The sequence below is a fragment of the Oncorhynchus masou genome, chromosome 15, assembly GCF_036934945.1.
Source record: "Oncorhynchus masou masou isolate Uvic2021 chromosome 15, UVic_Omas_1.1, whole genome shotgun sequence".
In the NCBI taxonomy this organism is placed as follows: domain Eukaryota; kingdom Metazoa; phylum Chordata; class Actinopteri; order Salmoniformes; family Salmonidae; genus Oncorhynchus; species Oncorhynchus masou.
In genome coordinates, this window is record NC_088226.1 from 72,443,557 (window position 1) to 72,468,925 (window position 25,369).

A 25,369-nucleotide genomic window follows, 5' to 3' on the forward strand; every position below is an offset into this window, starting at 1 on the left:
AGGTTTACTGTGAACACTGAGGCTGTACCTGCTTTAAGTTACAGTTTTACTGTGAACACTGAGGCTGTACCTGCTTTAAGCTACAGTTTTACTGTGAACACTGAGGCTGTACCTGCTTTAAGTTACAGTTTTACTGTGAACACTGAGGCTGTACCTGCTTTAAGTTACAGTTTTACTGTGAACACTGAGGCTGTACCCGCTTTAAGCTACAGTTTTACTGTGAACACTGAGGCTGTACCTGCTTTAAGTTACAGTTTTACTGTGAACACTGAGGCTGTACCCACTTTAAGTTACAGTTTTACTGTGAACACTGAGGCTGTACCTGCTTTAAATTACAGTTTTACTGTGAACACTGAGGCTGTACCTGCTTTAAGTTACAGTTTTACTGTGAACACTGAGGCTGTACCTGCTTTAAGTTACAGTTTTACTGTGAACACTGAGGCTGTACCCGCTAAGTTACAGTTTTACTGTGAACACTGAGGCTGTACCCGCTTTAAGTTACAGTTTTACTGTGAACACTGAGGCTGTACCTGCTTTAAGTTACAGTTTTACTGTGAACACTGAGGCTGTACCTGCTTTAAGTTACAGTTTTACTGTGAACACTGAGGCTCTACCTGCTTTAAGTTACAGGTTTACTGTGAACACTGAGGCTCTACCTGCTTTAAGTTACAGTTTTACTGTGAACACTGAGGCTGTACCTGCTTTAAGTTACAGTTTTACTGTGAACACTGAGGCTGTACCTGCTTTAAGTTACAGTTTTACTGTGAACACTGAGGCTGTACCTGCTTTAAGTTACAGTTTTACTGTGAACACTGAGGCTGTACCTGCTTTAAGTTACAGGTTTACTGTGAACACTGAGGCTGTACCTGCTTTAAGTTACAGTTTTACTGTGAACACTGAGGCTGGACCAGCTTTAAGTTACAGGTTTACTGTGAACACTGAGGCTGTACCCGCTTTAAGTTACAGTTTTACTGTGAACACTGAGGCTGTACCTGCTTTAAGTTACAGTTTTACTGTGAACACTGAGGCTGGACCAGCTTTAAGTTACAGGTTTACTGTGAACACTGAGGCTGTACCCGCTTTAAGTTACAGTTTTACTGTGAACACTGAGGCTGTACCTGCTTTAAGTTACAGTTTTACTGTGAACACTGAGGCTGTACCTGCTTTAAGTTACAGTTTTACTGTGAACACTGAGGCTGTAGCTGCTTTAAGTTACAGTTTTACTGTGAACACTGAGGCTGTACCTGCTTTAAGTTACAGTTTTACTGTGAACACTGAGGCTGTAGCTGCTTTAAGTTACAGTTTTACTGTGAACACTGAGGCTGTAGCTGCTTTAAGTTACAGTTTTACTGTGAACACTGAGGCTGTAGCTGCTTTAAGTTACAGTTTTAGAGAATAAGAACACGTGCAGCCCTGTGCTTCGATCTCAAAACAAGCACGTCTACTCGCCACAACGCAATAGTATCCTCCTCCGATGTAGTCAGATTGGTTATAAATTCACAGACTAGGTTTTAAGTAGTCAGATTGGTTATAAATTCACAGACTAGGTTTTAAATAGTCAGATTGGTATAAATTCACAGACTAGGTTTTAAGTAGTCAGATTGGTTATAAATTCACAGACTAGGTTTTAAGTAGTCAGATTGGTTATAAATTCGCAGACTAGGTTTTAAGTAGTCAGATTGGTTATAAATTCACAGACTAGGTTTTAAGTAGTTAGATTTGTTTATAAATTCACAGACTAGGTTTTAAATAGTCAGATTGGTTTATAAATTCGCAGACTAGGTTTTAAGTAGTCAGATTGGTTTATAAATTTGCAGACTAAGTCTTAGGTTGTCAAACTTGTTAATACATTCGCAGACTAAATGTTACGTAGTCAGATTGGATTACATTATGTTGATTTCATTCACAACTTCCACAGTAGAAGAAAACGTTGGAAACTCTGTAAAGGGGAAAACTAGTAAAGTTGAGCGAAGTTCAACAGCTTAGAAGAGCTCACACACACACACACACACACACACACACACACACACACACACACACACACACACACACACACACACACACACACACACAGTCACCCCCACCCACCTGTGCCAGCTGTACCAGCCTCTCTCCGTCGACCCTGGCCATGGGGACAGCATAGCGTCTCAGAAGACTCCCCAGCCCCGACAACAGCTCCACCAGCAGGCCCCAGCACAGACAGTAGTGCTGCTTGAAGCGGCAGAAGTCTGGGGCTATAGGGTTGATATGGCCCTCCAGGATGGTGAAGGACAACTTACTGGTGGATATGGAAGCCAGAGCAGGGAGACACTGGAGAGAGACAAAACACTACTGGATTATGGAAGAGAGAAGCAAACATCGAAACATCGGAACATCTGAACACCGGAACATCTGAACACCGGAACATCGGAACATCTGACAATCGAAACATCTGAACATCATAACATCTGAACATCTGAACATCGGAACATCGGAACATCTGAACATCTGAACAACTGAACATCGGAACATGTGAACACCGGAACATCTGAACATCGGAACATGTGAACACCGGAACATGTGAACACCGGAACATGTGAACACCGGAACATCTGAACATCGGAACATGTGAACACCGGAACATCGGAACATCTGACAATCGAAACATCTGAACATCTGAACATCTGACCTCCAGGGGAACCCCCATTGGTTTAGTTAGTCACTCTGACTCAGATATCATATTAATATGGCATGGCATCACAACATGTGCAGAATTGCAGGAAATCAGCTTTAAAACATCAAAAAGTTATATCCACCCAATAGTGAAATGTGTAGAACTGCAAGAAACTTGCTGTAAAACTACAAAACAATTATCTCCGCCCCATGACAAAATTGCAGATCATTAACTTTAAAACAAAAAAAATTCTCTCTCGACCATCAAGAGCGGGGCCACTAAAATGTTTTGCTGCGAGGTGGTAGCAAATCTCGCTTACTTCTCCTAAAAGGACAGTTTCCTTACTAGCTCTGGTGAAAAGTAGAATTTTGCAACCCTAGTCACAAGAGACGAGGTCCAAGCTAGTTACCTGGAAGTTGAGGGGTGAGACAGGAGGTACCAACCTGGGGGTTGAGGGGTGAGACAGGAGGTACCAACCTGAGGGATGAGGGGTGAGACAGGAGGTACCAACCTGAGGGTTGAGGGGTGAGACAGGAGGTACCAACCTGAGGGTTGAGGGGTGAGACAGGAGGTACCAACCTGGGGGTTGAGGGGTGAGACAGGAAGTACCAACCTGAGGGTTGAGGGGTGAGACAGGAGGTACCAACCTGGGGGTTGAGGGGTGAGACAGGAGGTACCAACCTGGGGGTTGAGGGGTGAGACAGGAGGTACCAACCTGGGGGTTGAGGGGTGAGACAGGTGGTACCAACCTGGGGGTGGAGGGGTGAGACAGGTGGTACCAACCTGGGGGTTGAGGGGTGAGACAGGAGGTACCAACCTGGGGGTTGAGGGGTGAGACAGGTGATACCAACCTGGGGGTTGAGGGGTGAGACAGGTGGTAACAACCTGGGGGTTGAGGGGTGAGACAGGAGGTACCAACCCTGAGGGTTGAGGGGTGAGACAGGAGGTACCAACCTGGGGGTTGAGGGGTGAGACAGGAGGTACCAACCTGGGGGTTGAGGGGTGAGACAGGAGGTACCAACCTGAGGGTTGAGGGGTGAGACAGGAGGTACCAACCTGAGGGTTGATGGGTGAGACAGGAGGTACCAACCTGGGGGTTGAGGGGTGAGACAGGAGGTACCAACCTGGGGGTTGAGGGGTGAGACAGGAGGTACCAACCTGGGGGTTGAGGGGTGAGACAGGAGGTACCAACCTGAGGGTTGAGGGGTGAGACAGGAGGTACCAACCTGGGGGTTGAGGGGTGAGACAGGAGGTACCAACCTGGGGGTTGAGGGGTGAGACAGTAGGTACCAACCTGAGGGTTGAGGGGTGAGACAGGAGGTACCAACCTGGGGGTTGAGGGGTGAGACAGGAGGTACCAACCTGGGGGTTGAGGGGTGAGACAGGAGGTACCGACCTGGGGGTTGAGGGGTGAGACAGGAGGTACCAACCTGAGGGTTGAGGGGTGAGACAGGAGGTACCAACCTGGGGGTTGAGGGGTGAGACAGGAGGTACCAACCTGGGGGTTGAGGGGTGAGACAGGAGGTACCAACCTGGGGGTTGAGGGGGTGAGACAGGTGGTACCAACCTGGGGGTTGAGGGGTGAGACAGGTGGTACCAACCTGGGGGTTGAGGGGTGAGACAGGAGGTACCAACCTGGGGGTTGAGGGGTGAGACAGGTGATACCAACCTGGGGGTTGAGGGGTGAGACAGGTGGTACCAACCTGGGGGTTGAGGGGTGAGACAGGAGGTACCAATCCTGAGGGTTGAGGGGTGAGACAGGAGGTACCGACCTGGGGGTTGAGGGGTGAGACAGGAGGTACCAACCTGAGGGTTGAGGGGTGAGACAGGAGGTACCAACCTGGGGGTTGAGGGGTGAGACAGGAGGTACCAACCTGGGGGTTGAGGGGTGAGACAGGAGGTACCAACCTGGGGGTTGAGGGGTGAGACAGGTGGTACCAACCTGGGGGTTGAGGGGTGAGACAGGTGGTACCAACCTGGGGGTTGAGGGGTGAGACAGGAGGTACCAACCTGGGGGTTGAGGGGTGAGACAGGTGATACCAACCTGGGGGTTGAGGGGTGAGACAGGTGGTACCAACCTGGGGGTTGAGGGGTGAGACAGGAGGTACCAATCCTGAGGGTTGAGGGGTGAGACAGGAGGTACCAACCTGAGGGTTGAGGGGTGAGACAGGAGGTACCAACCTGAGGGTTGATGGGTGAGACAGGAGGTACCAACCTGGGGGTTGAGGGGTGAGACAGGAGGTACCAACCTGGGGGTTGAGGGGTGAGACAGGAGGTACCAACCTGGGGGTTGAGGGGTGAGACAGGAGGTACCAACCTGAGGGTTGAGGGGTGAGACAGGAGGTACCAACCTGGGGGTTGAGGGGTGAGACAGGAGGTACCAACCTGGGGGTTGAGGGGTGAGACAGTAGGTACCAACCTGAGGGTTGAGGGGTGAGACAGGAGGTACCAACCTGGGGGTTGAGGGGTGAGACAGGAGGTACCAACCTGGGGGTTGAGGGGTGAGACAGGAGGTACCAACCTGGGGGTTGAGGGGTGAGACAGGAGGTACCAACCTGAGGGTTGAGGGGTGAGACAGGAGGTACCAACCTGGGGGTTGAGGGGTGAGACAGGTGGTACCAACCTGAGGGTTGAGGGGTGAGACAGGAGGTACCAACCTGGGGGTTGAGGGGTGAGACAGGAGGTACCAACCTGAGGGTTGAGGGGTGAGACAGGGGGTACCAACCTGGGGGTTGAGGGGTGAGACAGGAGGTACCAACCTGGGGGTTGAGGGGTGCAAGCCGGACGGCTCCCTGGGTCATTTGCCTGTGTTCGGAGCTCTTGGAGCTGGAGGAGGTGGGCGGGGTGTGGATGGTCCAGGTGGACGGGCGTTCTCTGGCCCCTCCCACATGACCGTGGGAGGGGCCAGGATCCTTGCCCCAGATCAATTCCTTCTGACCCCGCGATGTTTTCTCTGGCGGGGCTAAGGGGAAAACATTTTATTTAAATTCTGTTTAAAAAAAATACGTGTTTGTCATGTAGCAGACTTCCTTATCCAGTAGATTTATAAAGTAGCAACATCCACCTTTCATAACCATTACAAATAAAATATTCTTCAAAACTACAAGCTACCTGTAAACTCAGAGCTAGGGTAGACACTCAGAGCTAGTGTAGACACTCAGAGCTAGGGCAGACACTCAGAGCTAGGGCAGACACTCAGAGCTAGGGCAGACACTCAGAGCTAGGGCAGACACTCAGAGCTAGGGCAGACACTCAGAGCTAGTGTAGACACTCAGAGCTAGGGTAGACACTCAGAGCTAGGGTAGACACTCAGAGCTAGTGTAGACACTCAGACACTCAGAGCTAGGTTAGACACTCAGACACTCAGAGCTAGGGTAGACACTCAGAGCTAGGGTAGACACTCAGAGCTAGGGTAGACACTCAGAGCTAGGGTAGACACTCAGACACTCAGAGCTAGTGGAGACACTCAGAGCTAGGGTAGACACTCAGAGCTAGGGTAGACACTCAGAGCTAGCTAGGGTAGACACTCAGAGCTAGTGGAGACACTCAGAGCTAGTGGAGACACTCAGAGCTAGGGTAGACACTCAGACACTCAGAGCTAGTGGAGACACTCAGACACTCAGAGCTAGTGGAGACACTCAGAGCTAGTGGAGACACTCAGAGCTAGGGTAGACACTCAGAGCTAGGGTAGACACTCAGAGCTAGGGTAGACACTCAGAGCTAGGGTAGACACTCAGAGCTAGGGTAAACACTCAGAGCTAGGGTAGACACTCAGAGCTAGGGTAGACACTCAGAGCTAGGGTAGACACTCAGAGCTAGGGTAGACACTCAGAGCTAGGGTAGACACTCAGAGCTAAGGTAGACACTCAGAGCTAGGGCAGACACTCAGACACTCAGAGCTAGGGCAGACACTCAGAGCTAGGGTAGACACTCACCCTGGCTATTGGCTGACGTCGAGCCCACAGAGCAGTATGAATCCCCTGGCTATTGGCTGACGTCGAGCCCACAGAGCAGTATGAATCCCCTGGCTATTGGCTGACGTCGAGCCCACAGAGCAGTATGAATCCCCTGGCTATTGGCTGACGTCGAGCCCACAGAGCAGTATGAATCCCCTGGCTATTGGCTGACGTCGAGCCCACAGAGCAGTATGAATCCCCTGGCTATTGGCTGACGTCGAGCCCACAGAGCAGTATGAATCCCCTGGCTATTGGCTGACGTCGAGCCCACAGAGCAGTATGAATCCCCTGGCTATTGGCTGACGTCGAGCCCACAGAGCAGTATGAATCCACTGGCTATTGGCTGACGTCGAGCCCACAGAGCAGTATGAATCCCTGGCTATTGGCTGGCGTCGAGCCCACAGAGCAGTATGAATCCCCTGGCTATTGGCTGGCGTCGAGCCCACAGAGCAGTATGAATCCCCTGGCTATTGGCTGACGTCGAGCCCACAGAGCAGTATGAATCCCCTGGCTATTGGCTGACGTCGAGCCCACAGAGCAGTATGAATCCCCTGGCTATTGGCTGACGTCGAGCCCACAGAGCAGTATGAATCCCCTGGCTATTGGCTGACGTCGAGCCCACAGAGCAGTATGAATCCCCTGGCTATTGGCTGGCGTCGAGCCCACAGAGCAGTATGAATCCCCTGGCTATTGGCTGGCGTCGAGCCCACAGAGCAGTATGAATCCCCTGGCTATTGGCTGGCGTCGAGCCCACAGAGCAGTATGAATCCCCTGGCTATTGGCTGGCGTCGAGCCCACAGAGCAGTATGAATCCCCTGGCTATTGGCTGACGTCGAGCCCACAGAGCAGTATGAATCCCCTGGCTATTGGCTGGCGTCGAGCCCACAGAGCAGTATGAATCCCCTGGTTATTTGCTGACGTCGAGCCCACAGAGCAGTACTGATTAGGTGCAGGGACTGTATTCATTATAATCTAAAGGGCAAAACTGATTCTAGATCAGCACTCCTACTCTACTCCGGGACGTTTTAAGTCAGTGTTTCGAGTATGGCTCTTGCAACGCCCCGGGGTTGTGGGTTTGATTCCCACGGGGGGGTGACCAGGACCAAGAGCGTCTGCTTAAAACTGAAAAACATTTTTTTTTTAAACAACGAGGAAGAACTGACCCATCTTGGAGGAGCAGCTCTCTTCTCTGCGGTGTAACGGAGCAGCCGTGGGGCGGACAGCAGTCCAGAACAGATCTCTGGCTGAGGCGGTTAAACCCTTCTCCAGTAGACTGGCAATGCCTGCAACACCACAGCAACAGGCAATGTGATAGCACGACGTATGTGACCTCAATCAGTACAGCAGACTGTACCATCAGTGACTGGCTGAGATAATGATCATGATCATGTGGTTACGACAATGATAATGATGGTGCGGTTATGATAATGACCGTGTGGCTGTGAAAATGATAATGATAGTGTGGCTGTGATAGTGATAATGGCAGCGCTGATATGACAACGATAGTGATAATGATAGTGTGGCTGCGATACCGATAGTGAGAGTGTGGGTGTGATAATGATAGTGGGGCTGTGATAATGCTAGTGGGGCTGTGATAATGATAGTGGGGCTGTGATAATGATAGTGGGGCTGTGATAATGATAATGATCGTGTGGCTGTGATAATGATAATGATAGTGTGGCTGTGATAATGATAGTGGGGCTGTGAAAATGATAATGATAGCGTGGCTGTGATAATGATAGAGGGGGTGTGATAATGATAGTGATAGTGTGGCTGTGATAATGATAGTGGGGCTGTGATAATGATAATGATAGTGTGGCTGCGATAATGATAATGATAGTGGGGCTGTGATAATGATAGTGGGGCTGTGATAATGATAGTGGGGGTGTGATAATGATAGTGGGGCTGCGATAATGATAGTGGGGCTGTGATAATGATCGTGTGGCTGCGTGAATGATACTGATAGTGTGGCTGTGATAATGATAGTGGGGCTGTGATAATGATAATGATAGTGTGGCTGTGATAATGATAGTGGGGCTGTGATAATGGTAGTGGGGCTGCGATAACGATAATGATAGTGTGACTGTGATAATGATAGTGGGGCTATGATAATGATAGTGGGGCTGTGATAACGCTAGTGGGGCTGCGATAATGATAATGATAGTGTGGCTATGATAACGATAGTGGAGCTGTGATAATGATAGCGGGGCTGCGATAATGATAGTGGGGCTGCGATAACTATAATGATAGTGTGGCTGTGATAATGATAGTGGGGCTGCGATAATGATAGCGGGGGTGATTTAATGATAATGATCATTTGGTTGCGATAATGATAGTGCGGCTGTGATAATGATAGTGGAGCTGTGATAATGATAGTGATAGTGTAATGACTCTCGTGGGTTGAAGAAGGAGACCAAGGTGCAGCGTGGCAGGCGTTCATGATATTTAATAAACTGAACACCGCAACAAAATAACTGTGATAATGATAGTGGGGCTGTGATAATGATAGTGGGGCTGTGATAATGATAGTGGGGCTGTGATAATGATAGTGGGGCTGTGATAATGACAGTGGGGCTGTGATAATGACAGTGGGGCTGTGATAATGATAGTGAGGTTGTGATAATGATAGTGGGGCTGTGATAATGATAGTGGGGCTGTGATAATGATAGTGGGGATGTGATAATGACAGTGGGGCTGTGATAATGATAGTGGGGCTGTGATAATGACAGTGGGGCTGTGATAATGATAGTGGGGCTGTGATAATGATAGAGGGGATGTGATAATGATAGTGAGGTTGTGATAATGAGTGGGGCTGTGAATGATAGTGAGGTTGTGATAATGATAGCGGGGGTGATTTAATGATAATGATCGTTTGGCTGCGATAATGATAGTGAGGTTGTGATAATGATAGTGGGGCTGTGATAATGATAGTGGGGCTGTGATAATGATAGAGGGGATGTGATAATGATAGTGAGGTTGTGATAATGATAGTGAGGTTGTGATAATGAGTGGGGCTGTGAATGATAGTGAGGTTGTGATAATGATAGCGGGGGTGATTTAATGATAATGATCGGTTGGCTGCGATAATGATAGTGAGGTTGTGATAATGATAGTGGGGCTGTGATAATGATAGTGAGGTTGTGATAATGATAGTGGGGTTGTGATAATGATAGTGAGGTTGTGATAATGATAGTGAGGTTGTGATAATGATTGTGTGGCTACGATAATGATAGTGCGGCTGTGAATGATAGTGAGGTTGTGATAATGATAGTGGGGCTGTGATAATGATAGCGGGGGTGATTTAATGATAATGATAGTGAGGTTGTGATAATGATTGTGTGGCTGCGATAATGATAGTGCGGCTGTGAATGATAGTGAGGTTGGGATAATGATTGTGTGGATGCGATAATGATAGTGCGGCTGTGAATGATAGTGAGGTTGGGATAATGATAGCGGTAGTGAGGTTGTAATGATGATCATGTGGTTGGGATAATGATATTGGTGGTGTGGTTGGGATAATGATATTGGTGGTGGTGTGGTTGGGATAATGATAGTGGTAGTGTGGTTGGGATAATGATATTGGTGGTGTGGTTGGGATAATGATAGTGGTAGTGTGGTTGGGATAATGATATTGGTGGTGTGGTTGGGATAATGATATTGGTGGTGTGGTTGGGATAATGATATTGGTAGTGTGGTTGGGATAATGATATTGGTGGTGTGGTTGGGATAATGATAGTGGTAGTGTGGTTGGGATAATGATAGTGGTAGTGTGGTTGGGATAATGATATTGGTGGTGTGGTTGGGATAATGATAGCGGTGGTGTGGTTGGGATAATGATATTGGTGGTGTGGTTGGGATAATGATATTGGTGGTGTGGTTGGGATAATGATAATGGTAGTGTGGTTGGGATAATGATATTGGTAGTGTGGTTGGGATAATGATAGTGGTGGTGGTGTGGTTGGGATAATGATATTGGTGGTGTGGTTGGGATAATGATAGTGGTGGTGGTGTGGTTGGGATAATGATATTGGTGGTGTGGTTGGGATAATGATAGTGGTGGTGTGGTTGTGATAATGATAGTGGTGGTGAGGTTGGGATAATGATATTGGTAGTGTGGTTGGGATAATGATAGTGGTGGTGGTGTGGTTGGGATAATGATAGTGGTGGTGTGGTTGGGATAATGATATTGGTGGTGGTGTGGTTGGGATAATGATAGTGGTGGTGTGGTTGGGATAATGATAGTGGTAGTGTGGTTGGGATAATGATATTGGTAGTGTGGTTGGGATAATGATAGTGGTGGTGGTGTGGTTGGGATAATGATATTGGTGGTGTGGTTGGGATAATGATAGTGGTAGTGTGATTGGGATTGGGATAATGATAGTGGTGGTGGTGTGGTTGGGATAATGATAGTGGTGGTGGTGTGGTTGGGATAATGATATTGGTGGTGTGGTTGGGATAATGATATTGGTAGTGTGGTTGGGATAATGATAGTGGTAGTGTGGTTGGGATAATGATATTGGTGGTGTGGTTGAGATAATGATAGTGGTGGTGTGGTTGGGATAATGATAGTGGTGGTGGTGTGGTTGGGATAATGATATTGGTGGTGTGGTTGGGATAATGATATTGGTGGTGTGATTGGGATAATGATAGTGGTGGTGTGGTTGGGATAATGATAGTGGTGGTGTGGTTGGGATAATGATAGTGGTGGTGTGGTTGGGATAATGATAGTGGTGGTGTGGTTGGGATAATGATAGTGGTGGTGTGGTTGGGATAATGATAGTGGTGGTGGTGTGGTTGGGATAATGATATTGGTGGTGTGGTTGGGATAATGATAGTGGTAGTGTGGTTGGGATAATGATATTGGTAGTGTGGTTGGGATAATGATAGTGGTGGTGGTGTGGTTGGGATAATGATATTGGTGGTGTGGTTGGGATAATGATAGTGGTAGTGTGATTGGGATTGGGATAATGATATTGGTAGTGTGGTTGGGATAATGATAGTGGTAGTGTGGTTGGGATAATGATATTGGTGGTGTGGTTGGGATAATGATTGTGGTAGTGTGGTTGGGATAATGATAGTGGTAGTGTGGTTGGGATAATGATAGTGGTAGTGTGGTTGGGATAATGATATTGGTGGTGTGGTTGGGATAATGATAGTGGTAGTGTGGTTGGGATAATGGTATTGGTAGTGTGGTTGGGATAATGATAGTGGTAGTGTGGTTGGGATAATGATAGTGGTAGTGTGGTTGGGATAATGATATTGGTGGTGTGGTTGGGATAATGATAGTGGTAGTGGTGTGGTTGGGATAATGATATTGGTAGTGTGGTTGGGATAATGATATTGGTAGTGTGGTTGGGATAATGATATTGGTGGTGTGGTTGGGATAATGATATTGGTAGTGTGGTTGGGATAATGATATTGGTGGTGTGGTTGGGATAATGATATTGGTGGTGTGGTTGGGATAATGATAGTGGTAGTGTGGTTGGGATAATGATAGTGGTAGTGTGGTTGGGATAATGATATTGGTGGTGTGGTTGGGATAATGATAGTGGTGGTGTGGTTGGGATAATGATAGTGGTGGTGTGGTTGGGATAATGATAGTGGTGGTGTGGTTGGGATAATGATAGTGGTGGTGGTGTGGTTGGGATAATGATATTGGTGGTGTGGTTGGGATAATGATAGTGGTAGTGTGGTTGGGATAATGATATTGGTAGTGTGGTTGGGATAATGATAGTGGTGGTGGTGTGGTTGGGATAATGATATTGGTGGTGTGGTTGGGATAATGATAGTGGTAGTGTGATTGGGATTGGGATAATGATATTGGTAGTGTGGTTGGGATAATGATAGTGGTAGTGTGGTTGGGATAATGATATTGGTGGTGTGGTTGGGATAATGATTGTGGTAGTGTGGTTGGGATAATGATAGTGGTAGTGTGGTTGGGATAATGATAGTGGTAGTGTGGTTGGGATAATGATATTGGTGGTGTGGTTGGGATAATGATAGTGGTAGTGTGGTTGGGATAATGGTATTGGTAGTGTGGTTGGGATAATGATAGTGGTAGTGTGGTTGGGATAATGATAGTGGTAGTGTGGTTGGGATAATGATATTGGTGGTGTGGTTGGGATAATGATAGTGGTAGTGGTGTGGTTGGGATAATGATATTGGTAGTGTGGTTGGGATAATGATATTGGTAGTGTGGTTGGGATAATGATATTGGTGGTGTGGTTGGGATAATGATATTGGTAGTGTGGTTGGGATAATGATATTGGTGGTGTGGTTGGGATAATGATATTGGTGGTGTGGTTGGGATAATGATAGTGGTAGTGTGGTTGGGATAATGATAGTGGTAGTGTGGTTGGGATAAGGATATTGGTGGTGTGGTTGGGATAATGATAGTGGTAGTGTGGTTGGGATAATGGTATTGGTAGTGTGGTTGGGATAATGATAGTGGTAGTGTGGTTGGGATAATGATAGTGGTAGTGTGGTTGGGATAATGATATTGGTGGTGTGGTTGGGATAATGATAGTGGTAGTGGTGTGGTTGGGATAATGATTGTGGTAGTGTGGTTGGGATAATGATATTGGTAGTGTGGTTGGGATAATGATATTGGTAGTGTGGTTGGGATAATGATATTGGTGGTGTGGTTGGGATAATGATATTGGTAGTGTGGTTGGGATAATGATATTGGTGGTGTGGTTGGGATAATGATATTGGTAGTGTGGTTGGGATAATGATAGTGGTGGTGGTGTGGTTGGGATAATGATAGTGGTAGTGGTGTGGTTGGGATAATGATATTGGTGGTGTGGTTGGGATAATGATATTGGTGGTGTGGTTGGGATAATGATTGTGGTGGTGTGGTTGGGATAATGATATTGGTGGTGTGGTTGGGATAATGATATTGGTGGTGTGATTGGGATAATGATATTGGTGGTGTGATTGGGATTGGGATAATGATAGTGGTAGTGTGGTTGGGATAATGATATTGGTGGTGTGGTTGGGATAATGATATTGTTAGTGTGGTTGGGATAATGATAGTGGTGGTGGTGTGGTTGGGATAATGATATTGGTGGTGTGGTTGGGATAATGATATTGGTAGTGTGGTTGGGATAATGATATTGGTGGTGTGGTTGGGATAATGATATTGGTAGTGTGATTGGGATAATGATATTGGTAGTGTGATTGGGATAATGATATTGGTAGTGTGGTTGGGATAATGATAGTGGTAGTGTGGTTGGGATAATGATATTGGTAGTGTGGTTGGGATAATGATAGTGCTGGTGGTGTGGTTGAGATAATGATATTGATGGTGTGGTTGGGATAATGATATTGGTGGTGTGGTTGGGATAATGATAGTGGTAATGTGGTTGGAATAATGATATTGGTAATGTGGTTTGGATAATGCAAGTGTGGTTGGGATAATGATAGTGGTGGTACGGTTGGGATAATGATAGGGGTGTGTGGTTGGGATTATGATAGTGCTATAGTGATAATGTGCTATAATGATAGTGTGGTTGGGATAATGATAGTGGTAGTAAGGTTGGGATAACAATAGTGATAGTGTGGTTGTAATAATGATCATGTGGTTGGGATAATGATATTGGTAGTGTGATTGGGATAATGATAGTGGTAGTGTGGTTGGGATAATGATAGTGGTAGTGTGGTTGGGATAATGATATTTGTGGTGTGGTTGGGATAATGATAGTGGTAGTGTGGTTGGGATAATGATATTGGTAGTGTGGTTGGGATAATGATATTGATAGTGTGGTTGGGATAATGATATTGGTGGTGTGGTTGGGATAATGATAGTGGTGTGGTTGGGATAATGATATTGGTGGTGTGGTTGGGATAATGATAGTGGTGGTGGTGTGGTTGGGATAATGATAGTGATAGTGTGGTTGGGATAATGATAGTGGTGGTAGTGTGGTTGGGATAATGATAGTGGTAGTGTGGTTGGGATAATGATAGTGGTAGTGTGGTTGGGATAATGATATTGGTAGTGTGGTTGGGATAATGATAGTGGTAGTGTGGTTGGGATAATGATTGTGGTGGTGTGGTTGGGATAATGATAGTGGTGGTGTGGTTGGGATAATGATTTTGGTAATGTGGTTGGAATAATGATAGTGGTAATGTGGTTTGGATAATGCGAGTGTGGTTGGGATAATGATAGTGGTGGTACGGTTGGGATAATGATAGGCGTGTGTGGTTGGATTATGATAGTGCTATAGTGATAATGTGCTATAATGATAGTGTGGTTGGGATAATGATAGTGGTAGTGTGGTTGGGATAGTGGTGGTGTGGTTGGGATAATGCGACTACAATAATGGTAGTGGTAGTGTGGTTGGGATAATGATAGTGTGGTTGGGATAATGATAGTGTTATAGTGATAATGCGAATACAACAATGATAGTGGTGTGTGGTTGGGATAATGATATTGTTAAAGTGATAATGTGACTACGATAATGATAGTGGTGTGTGGTTGGGATAATGATAGTGTGGTTGGGATAATGATAGTGTTATAGTGATAATGCGACTACGATAATGATAGTGGTGTGTGGTTGGGATAATGATATTGTTATAGTGATAATGTGACTACGATCATGATAGTGGTGTGTGGTTGGGATAATGATATTGTTATAGTGATAATGCGACTACGATAATGATAGTGGTGTGTGGTTGGGATAATGATATTGTTATAGTGATAATGTGACTACGATAATGATAGTGGTGTGTGTATATGATCACCTGCTGTCATGTCTTCTTCAGACAGAGGTGGTAGCAGGTACAGGTTGTTGCATGCTCCTCCTGGCACGATGGCCAGACTGCCCACCGTGGGACCAGTCACTACCCTTTGAGTGGGCCCCTGGAGACGAGAACAAAGGCAATGTTTTCCATTTTATTATTGACTAAGACGTTTTCTTGAGAGAGGTGATGGCGGGCTGGCTATGTATGTCCAGATTCTTCAGGTGTATTTTGCAAAAATATGGCATCACAGATAACTGAAGTAGACTAAATGAGAGCATATGCCCAAATCATCCAAGTAGACATTAGTCCCTCCCTGTATCATCCAAGTAGACATTAGTCCCTCCCTGTGATACAGTAGACATTAGTCACTCCCTGTGATACAGTAGACATTAGTCTCTCCCTGTGATACAGTAGACATTAGTCCCTCCCTGTGATACAGTAGACAGTAGTCCCTCCCTGTGTAACAGTAGACATTAGTCCCTCCCTGTGATACAGTAGACATTAGTCCCTCCCTGTGATACAGTAGACATTAGTCTCTCCCTGTGTAACAGTAGACATTAGTCCCTCCCTGTGTAACAGTAGTCATTAGTCTCTCCCTGTGTAACAGTAGTCATTAGTCTCTCCCTGTGTAACAGTAGACATTAGTCTCTCCCTGTGTAACAGTAGACATTAGTCCCTCCCTGTGATACAGTAGACATTAGTCTCTCCCTGTGATACAGTAGACATTAGTCCCTCCCTGTGTAACAGTAGACATTAGTCCCTCCCTGTGATACAGTAGACATTAGTCCCTCCCTGTGATACAGTAGACATTAGTCTCTCCCTGTGATACAGTAGACATTAGTCCCTCCCTGTGTAACAGTAGACATTAGTCTCTCCCTGTGTAACAGTAGACATTAGTCTCTCCCTGTGTAACAGTAGACATTAGTCCCTCCCTGTGATACAGTAGACATTAGTCCCTCCCTGTGATACAGTAGACATTAGTCCCTCCATGTGATACAGTAGACATTAGTCCCTCCATGTGTAACAGTAGACATTAGTCCCTCCCTGTGATACAGTAGACATTAGTCCATCCCTGTGTAACAGTAGACATTAGTCTCTCCCTGTGTAACAGTAGTCATTAGTCCCTCCATGTGTAACAGTAGACATTAGTCCCTCCCTGTGATACAGTAGACATTAGTCCCTCCCTGTGATACAGTAGACATTAGTCCCTCCCTGTGTAACAGTAGACATTAGTCCCTCCCTGTGATACAGTAGACATTAGTCTCTCCCTGTGATACAGTAGACATTAGTCCCTCCCTGTGATACAGTAGACATTAGTCCCTCCCTGTGATACAGTAGACATTAGTCTCTCCCTGTGATACAGTAGACATTAGTCCCTCCCTGTGATACAGTAGACATTAGTCCCTCCAAGTGTAACAGTAGACATTAGTCCCTCCCTGTGTAACAGTAGACATTAGTCTCTCCCTGTGTAACAGTAGACATTAGTCCCTCCCTGTGTAACAGTAGACATTAGTCCCTCCCTGTGATACAGTAGACATTAGTCTCTCCCTGTGTAACAGTAGTCATTAGTCTCTCCCTGTGTAACAGTAGACATTAGTCCCTCCCTGTGTAACAGTAGTCATTAGTCTCTCCCTGTGTAACAGTAGTCATTAGTCTCTCCCTGTGTAACAGTAGACATTAGTCTCTCCCTGTGTAACAGTAGACATTAGTCCCTCCCTGTGATACAGTAGACATTAGTCTCTCCCTGTGATACAGTAGACATTAGTCCCTCCCTGTGTAACAGTAGACATTAGTCCCTCCCTGTGATACAGTAGACATTAGTCCCTCCCTGTGATACAGTAGACATTAGTCCCTCCCTGTGATACAGTAGACATTAGTCCCTCCCTGTGATACAGTAGACATTAGTCTCTCCCTGTGATACAGTAGACATTAGTCCCTCCCTGTGATACAGTAGACATTAGTCCCTCCAAGTGTAACAGTAGACATTAGTCCCTCCCTGTGTAACAGTAGACATTAGTCTCTCCCTGTGTAACAGTAGACATTAGTCCCTCCCTGTGTAATAGTAGACATTAGTCCCTCCCTGTGATACAGTAGTCATTAGTCCCTCCCTGTGATACAGTAGACATTAGTCCCTCCCTGTGTAACAGTAGACATTAGTCCCTCCCTGTGATACAGTAGACATTAGTCCCTCCCTGTGTAACAGTAGACATTAGTCCCTCCCTGTGATACAGTAGTCATTAGTCCCTCCCTGTGATACAGTAGACATTAGTCTCTCCCTGTGATACAGTAGACATTAGTCTCTCCCTGTGATACAGTAGACATTAGTCTCTCCCTGTGATACAGTAGACATTAGTCCCTCCCTGTGATACAGTAGACATTAGTCCCTCCCTGTGATACAGTAGACATTAGTCTCTCCCTGTGATACAGTAGACATTAGTCCCTCCCTGTGTAACAGTAGACATTAGTCCCTCCCTCTGATACAGTAGACATTAGTCTCTCCCTGTGATACAGTAGCCATTAGTCCCTCCCTGTGTAACAGTAGACATTAGTCCCTCCCTCTGATACAGTAGACATTAGTCCCTCCCTGTGTAACAGTAGACATTAGTCCCTCCCTCTGATACAGTAGACATTAGTCCCTCCCTGTGTAACAGTAGACATTAGTCCCTCCCTCTGATACAGTAGACATTAGTCCCTCCCTGTGTAACAGTAGACATTAGTCCCTCCCTGTGATACAGTAGACATTAGTCCCTCCCTGTGTAACAGTAGACATTAGTCTCTCCCTGTGATACAGTAGACATTAGTCCCTCCCTGTGTAACAGTAGACATTAGTCCCTCCCTGTGATACAGTAGACATTAGTCTCTCCCTGTGATACAGTAGACATTAGTCCCTCCCTGTGATACAGTAGACATTAGTCCCTCCCTGTGTAACAGTAGACATTAGTCCCTCCCTGTGATACAGTAGACATTAGCCTCTCCCTGTGATACAGTAGTCATTAGTCCCTCCCTGTGATACAGTAGTCATTAGTCCCTCCCTCTGATACAGTAGACATTAGTCCCTCCCTGTGTAACAGTAGACATTAGTCCCTCCCTGTGATACAGTAGACATTAGTCTCTCCCTGTGATACAGTAGACATTAGTCCCTCCCTGTGATACAGTAGACATTAGTCTCTCCCTGTGATACAGTAGACATTAGTCTCTCCCTGTGTAACAGTAGACATTAGTCTCTCCCTGTGATACAGTAGACATTAGTCCCTCCCTGTGATACAGTAGACATTAGTCTCTCCCTGTGATACAGTAGACATTAGTCTCTCCCTGTGATACAGTAGACATTAGTCCCTCCCTGTGATACAGTAGACATTAGTCCCTCCCTGTGATACAGTAGACATTAGTCTCTCCCTGTGATACAGTAGACATTAGTCCCTCCCTGTGATACAGTAGACATTAGTCCCTCCCTGTGATACAGTAGACATTAGTCTCTCCCTGTGATACAGTAGACATTAGTCCCTCCAAGTGTAACAGTAGACATTAGTCTCTCCCTGTGATACAGTAGACATTAGTCCCTCCTTGTGATACAGTAGACATTAGTCTCTCCCTGTGATACAGTAGACATTAGTCTCTCCATGTGAAACAGTAGACATTAGTCCCTCCCTGTGATACAGTAGACATTAGTCCCGCCCTGTGTAACAGTAGACATTAGTCCCTCCCTGTGATACAGTAGACATTAGTCTCTCCCTGTGATACAGTAGACATTAGTCTCTCCCTGTGATACAGTAGACATTAGTCTCTCCCTGTGATACAGTAGACATTAGTCTCTCCCTTTGATAAAGTAGACATTAGTCCCTCCCTGTGATACAGTAGACATTAGTCTCTCCCTGTGATACAGTAGACATTAGTCCCTCCCTGTGTAACAGTAGACATTAGTCCCTCCCTGTGATACAGTAGACATTAGTCCCTCCCTGTGATACAGTAGACATTAGTCCCTCCCTGTGATACAGTAGACATTAGTCCCTCCCTGTGATACAGTAGACATTAGTCTCTCCCTGTGATACAGTAGACATTAGTCCCTCCCTGTGTAACAGTAGACATTAGTCCCTCCCAGTGATACAGTAGACATTAGTCCCTCCCTGAGTAACAGTAGACATTAGTCACTCCCTGTGTAACAGTAGACATTAGTCCCTCCCTGTGATACAGTAGACATTAGTCCCTCCCTGTGTAACAGTAGACATTAGTCCCTCCCTGTGTAACAGTAGACATTAGTCCCTCCCTGTGATACAGTAGACATTAGTCCCTCCCTGTGATACAGTAGACATTAGTCCCTCCCTGTGATACAGTAGACATTAGTATCTCCCTGTGATACAGTAGACATTAGTCTCTCCCTGTGATACAGTAGACATTAGTCCCTCCCTGTGATACAGTAGACATTAGTCCCGCCCTGTGTAACAGTAGACATTAGTCCCTCCCTGTGATACAGTAGACATTAGTCTCTCCCTGTGATACAGTAGACATTAGTCTCTCCCTGTGATACAGTAGACATTAGTCTCTCCCTGTGATACAGTAGACATTAGTCTCTCCCTTTGATAAAGTAGACATTAGTCCCTCCCTGTGATACAGTAGACATTAGTCCCTCCCTGTGATACAGTAGACATTAGTCCCTCCCTGTGATACAGTAGACATTAGTCCCTCCCTGTGATACAGAAGACATTAGTATCTCCCTGTGATACAGTAGACATTAGTCTCTCCCTGTGATACAGTAGACATTAGTCCCTCCCTGTGATACAGTAGACATTAGTCCCGCCCTGTGTAACAGTAGACATTAGTCCCTCCCTGTGATACAGTAGACATTAGTCTCTCCCTGTGATACAGTAGACATTAGTCTCTCCCTGTGATACAGTAGACATTAGTCTCTCCCTGTGATACAGTAGACATTAGTCTCTCCCTTTGATAAAGTAGACATTAGTCCCTCCCTGTGATACAGTAGACATTAGTCTCTCCCTGTGATACAGTAGACATTAGTCCCTCCCTGTGTAACAGTAGACATTAGTCTCTCCCTGTGATACAGTAGACATTAGTCCCTCCCTGTGTAACAGTAGACATTAGTCCCTCCCAGTGATACAGTAGACATTAGTCTCTCCCTGTGATACAGTAGACATTAGTCCCTCCCTGTGATACAGTAGACATTAGTCTCTCCCTGTGATACAGTAGACATTAGTCCCTCCAAGTGTAACAGTAGACATTAGTCTCTCCCTGTGATACAGTAGACATTAGTCCCTCCCTGTGATACAGTAGACATTAGTCTCTCCCTGTGATACAGTAGACATTAGTCTCTCCCTGTGAAACAGTAGACATTAGTCCCTCCCTGTGATACAGTAGACATTAGTCCCGCCCTGTGTAACAGTAGACATTAGTCCCTCCCTGTGATACAGTAGACATTAGTCTCTCCCTGTGATACAGTAGACATTAGTCTCTCCCTGTGATACAGTAGACATTAGTCTCTCCCTTTGATAAAGTAGACATTAGTCCCTCCCTGTGATACAGTAGACATTAGTCTCTCCCTGTGATACAGTAGACATTAGTCCCTCCCTGTGTAACAGTAGACATTAGTCCCTCCCTGTGATACAGTAGACATTAGTCCCTCCCTGTGATACAGTAGACATTAGTCCCTCCCTGTGATACAGTAGACATTAGTCCCTCCCTGTGATACAGTAGACATTAGTCTCTCCCTGTGATACAGTAGACATTAGTCCCTCCCTGTGTAACAGTAGACATTAGTCCCTCCCAGTGATACAGTAGACATTAGTCCCTCCCTGTGTAACAGTAGACATTAGTCCCTCCCTCTGATACAGTAGACATTAGTCCCTCCCTGTGATACAGTAGACATTAGTCCCTCCCTGAGTAACAGTAGACATTAGTCACTCCCTGTGTAACAGTAGACATTAGTCCCTCCCTGTGATACAGTAGACATTAGTCCCTCCCTGTGTAACAGTAGACATTAGTCCCTCCCAGTGATACAGTAGACATTAGTCTCTCCCTGTGATACAGTAGACATTAGTCTCTCCCTGTGATACAGTAGACATTAGTCTCTCCCTGTGATACAGTAGACATTAGTCTCTCCCTTTGATAAAGTAGACATTAGTCCCTCCCTGTGATACAGTAGACATTAGTCTCTCCCTGTGATACAGTAGACATTAGTCCCTCCCTGTGATACAGTAGACATTAGTCCCTCCCTGTGATACAGTAGACATTAGTCCCTCGCTGTGATACAGTAGACATTAGTCTCTCCCTGTGATACAGTAGACATTAGTCCCTCCCTGTGTAACAGTAGACATTAGTCCCTCCCAGTGATACAGTAGACATTAGTCCCTCCCTGTGTAACAGTAGACATTAGTCCCTCCCTCTGATACAGTAGACATTAGTCCCTCCCTGTGATACAGTAGACATTAGTCCCTCCCTGAGTAACAGTAGACATTAGTCACTCCCTGTGTAACAGTAGACATTAGTCCCTCCCTGTGATACAGTAGACATTAGTCCCTCCCTGTGTAACAGTAGACATTAGTCCCTCCCTGTGTAACAGTAGACATTAGTCCCTCCCTGTGATACAGTAGACATTAGTCCCTCCCTGTGATACAGTAGACATTAGTCCCTCCCTGTGATACAGTAGACATTAGTCTCTCCCTGTGATACAGTAGACATTAGTCTCTCCCTGTGATACAGTAGACATTAGTCCCTCCCTGTGATACAGTAGACATTAGTCCCTCTCTGTGATACAGTAGACATTAGTCTCTCCCTGTGATACAGTAGACATTAGTCTCTCCCTGTGATACAGTAGACATTAGTCCCTCCCTGTGATACAGTAGACATTAGTCCCTCCAAGTGTAACAGTAGACATTAGTCTCTCCCTGTGATACAGTAGACATTAGTCTCTCCCTGTGATACAGTAGACATTAGTCCCTCCAAGTGTAACAGTAGACATTAGTCTCTCCCTGTGATACAGTAGACATTAGTCCCTCCCTGTGATACAGTAGACATTAGTCTCTCCCTGTGATACAGTAGACATTAGTCCCTCCAAGTGTAACAGTAGACATTAGTCTCTCCCTGTGATACAGTAGACATTAGTCCCTCCCTGTGATACAGTAGACATTAGTCTCTCCCTGTGATACAGTAGACATTAGTCTCTCCATGTGAAACAGTAGACATTAGTCCCTCCCTGTGATACAGTAGACATTAGTCCCGCCCTGTGTAACAGTAGACATTAGTCCCTCCCTGTGATACAGTAGACATTAGTCCCTCCCTGTGATACAGTAGACATTAGTCTCTCCCTGTGATACAGTAGACATTAGTCTCTCCCTGTGATACAGTAGACATTAGTCCCTCCCTGTGATACAGTAGACATTAGTCTCTCCCTGTGATACAGTAGACATTAGTCCCTCCCTGTGATACAGTAGACATTAGTCCCTCTCTGTGATACAGTAGACATTAGTCTCTCCCTGTGATACAGTAGACATTAGTCTCTCCCTGTGATACAGTAGACATTAGTCCCTCCCTGTGATACAGTAGACATTAGTCCCTCCAAGTGTAACAGTAGACATTAGTCTCTCCCTGTGATACAGTAGACATTAGTCTCTCCCTGTGATACAGTAGACATTAGTCCCTCCAAGTGTAACAGTAGACATTAGTCTCTCCCTGTGATACAGTAGACATTAGTCCCTCCCTGTGATACAGTAGACATTAGTCTCTCCCTGTGATACAGTAGACATTAGTCCCTCCAAGTGTAACAGTAGACATTAGTCTCTCCCTGTGATACAGTAGACATTAGTCCCTCCTTGTGATACAGTAGACATTAGTCTCTCCCTGTGATACAGTAGACATTAGTCTCTCCATGTGAAACAGTAGACATTAGTCCCTCCCTGTGATACAGTAGACATTAGTCCCGCCCTGTGTAACAGTAGACATTAGTCCCTCCCTGTGATACAGTAGACATTAGTCTCTCCCTGTGATACAGTAGACATTAGTCTCTCCCTGTGATACAGTAGACATTAGTCTCTCCCTGTGATACAGTAGACATTAGTCTCTCCCTTTGATAAAGTAGACATTAGTCCCTCCCTGTGATACAGTAGACATTAGTCTCTCCCTGTGATACAGTAGACATTAGTCCCTCCCTGTGTAACAGTAGACATTAGTCCCTCCCTGTGATACAGTAGACATTAGTCCCTCCCTGTGATACAGTAGACATTAGTCCCTCCCTGTGATACAGTAGACATTAGTCCCTCCCTGTGATACAGTAGACATTAGTCTCTCCCTGTGATACAGTAGACATTAGTCACTCCCTGTGATACAGTAGACATTAGTCCCTCCCTGTGATACAGTAGACATTAGTCCCTCCCTGTGATACAGTAGACATTAGTCTCTCCCTGTGATACAGTAGACATTAGTCCCTCCCTGTGATACAGTAGACATTAGTCCCTCTCTGTGATACAGTAGACATTAGTCTCTCCCTGTGATACAGTAGACATTAGTCTCTCCCTGTGATACAGTAGACATTAGTCCCTCCCTGTGATACAGTAGACATTAGTCCCTCCAAGTGTAACAGTAGACATTAGTCTCTCCCTGTGATACAGTAGACATTAGTCTCTCCCTGTGATACAGTAGACATTAGTCCCTCCAAGTGTAACAGTAGACATTAGTCTCTCCCTGTGATACAGTAGACATTAGTCCCTCCCTGTGATACAGTAGACATTAGTCTCTCCCTGTGATACAGTAGACATTAGTCCCTCCAAGTGTAACAGTAGACATTAGTCTCTCCCTGTGATACAGTAGACATTAGTCCCTCCCTGTGATACAGTAGACATTAGTCTCTCCCTGTGATACAGTAGACATTAGTCTCTCCATGTGAAACAGTAGACATTAGTCCCTCCCTGTGATACAGTAGACATTAGTCCCGCCCTGTGTAACAGTAGACATTAGTCCCTCCCTGTGATACAGTAGACATTAGTCCCTCCCTGTGATACAGTAGACATTAGTCTCTCCCTGTGATACAGTAGACATTAGTCTCTCCCTGTGATACAGTAGACATTAGTCCCTCCCTGTGATACAGTAGACATTAGTCTCTCCCTGTGATACAGTAGACATTAGTCCCTCCCTGTGATACAGTAGACATTAGTCCCTCTCTGTGATACAGTAGACATTAGTCTCTCCCTGTGATACAGTAGACATTAGTCTCTCCCTGTGATACAGTAGACATTAGTCCCTCCCTGTGATACAGTAGACATTAGTCCCTCCAAGTGTAACAGTAGACATTAGTCTCTCCCTGTGATACAGTAGACATTAGTCTCTCCCTGTGATACAGTAGACATTAGTCCCTCCAAGTGTAACAGTAGACATTAGTCTCTCCCTGTGATACAGTAGACATTAGTCCCTCCCTGTGATACAGTAGACATTAGTCTCTCCCTGTGATACAGTAGACATTAGTCCCTCCAAGTGTAACAGTAGACATTAGTCTCTCCCTGTGATACAGTAGACATTAGTCCCTCCTTGTGATACAGTAGACATTAGTCTCTCCCTGTGATACAGTAGACATTAGTCTCTCCATGTGAAACAGTAGACATTAGTCCCTCCCTGTGATACAGTAGACATTAGTCCCGCCCTGTGTAACAGTAGACATTAGTCCCTCCCTGTGATACAGTAGACATTAGTCTCTCCCTGTGATACAGTAGACATTAGTCTCTCCCTGTGATACAGTAGACATTAGTCTCTCCCTGTGATACAGTAGACATTAGTCTCTCCCTTTGATAAAGTAGACATTAGTCCCTCCCTGTGATACAGTAGACATTAGTCTCTCCCTGTGATACAGTAGACATTAGTCCCTCCCTGTGTAACAGTAGACATTAGTCCCTCCCTGTGATACAGTAGACATTAGTCCCTCCCTGTGATACAGTAGACATTAGTCCCTCCCTGTGATACAGTAGACATTAGTCCCTCCCTGTGATACAGTAGACATTAGTCTCTCCCTGTGATACAGTAG

The 25,369-nt window shown here is 45.9% G+C and overlaps 1 protein-coding gene across 1 annotated transcript in view; it reads right to left on the reverse strand.

Annotated features, from left to right (window-relative positions):
• The window catches only part of iqch (IQ motif containing H), a 213,408-nt gene that overhangs the window by 149,745 nt on the left and 38,294 nt on the right, over nucleotides 1-25,369 (reverse strand). The window contains exons 6-9 of the mRNA XM_064990331.1: nucleotides 15,352-15,469; nucleotides 7,773-7,892; nucleotides 5,413-5,615; nucleotides 2,089-2,310 (exon numbers count right to left, since the gene is read on the reverse strand). Of these exons, the coding sequence (XP_064846403.1) occupies nucleotides 2,089-2,310; nucleotides 5,413-5,615; nucleotides 7,773-7,892; nucleotides 15,352-15,469 (663 nt within the window). The remainder of the gene's footprint in view (nucleotides 1-2,088; nucleotides 2,311-5,412; nucleotides 5,616-7,772; nucleotides 7,893-15,351; nucleotides 15,470-25,369) is intronic.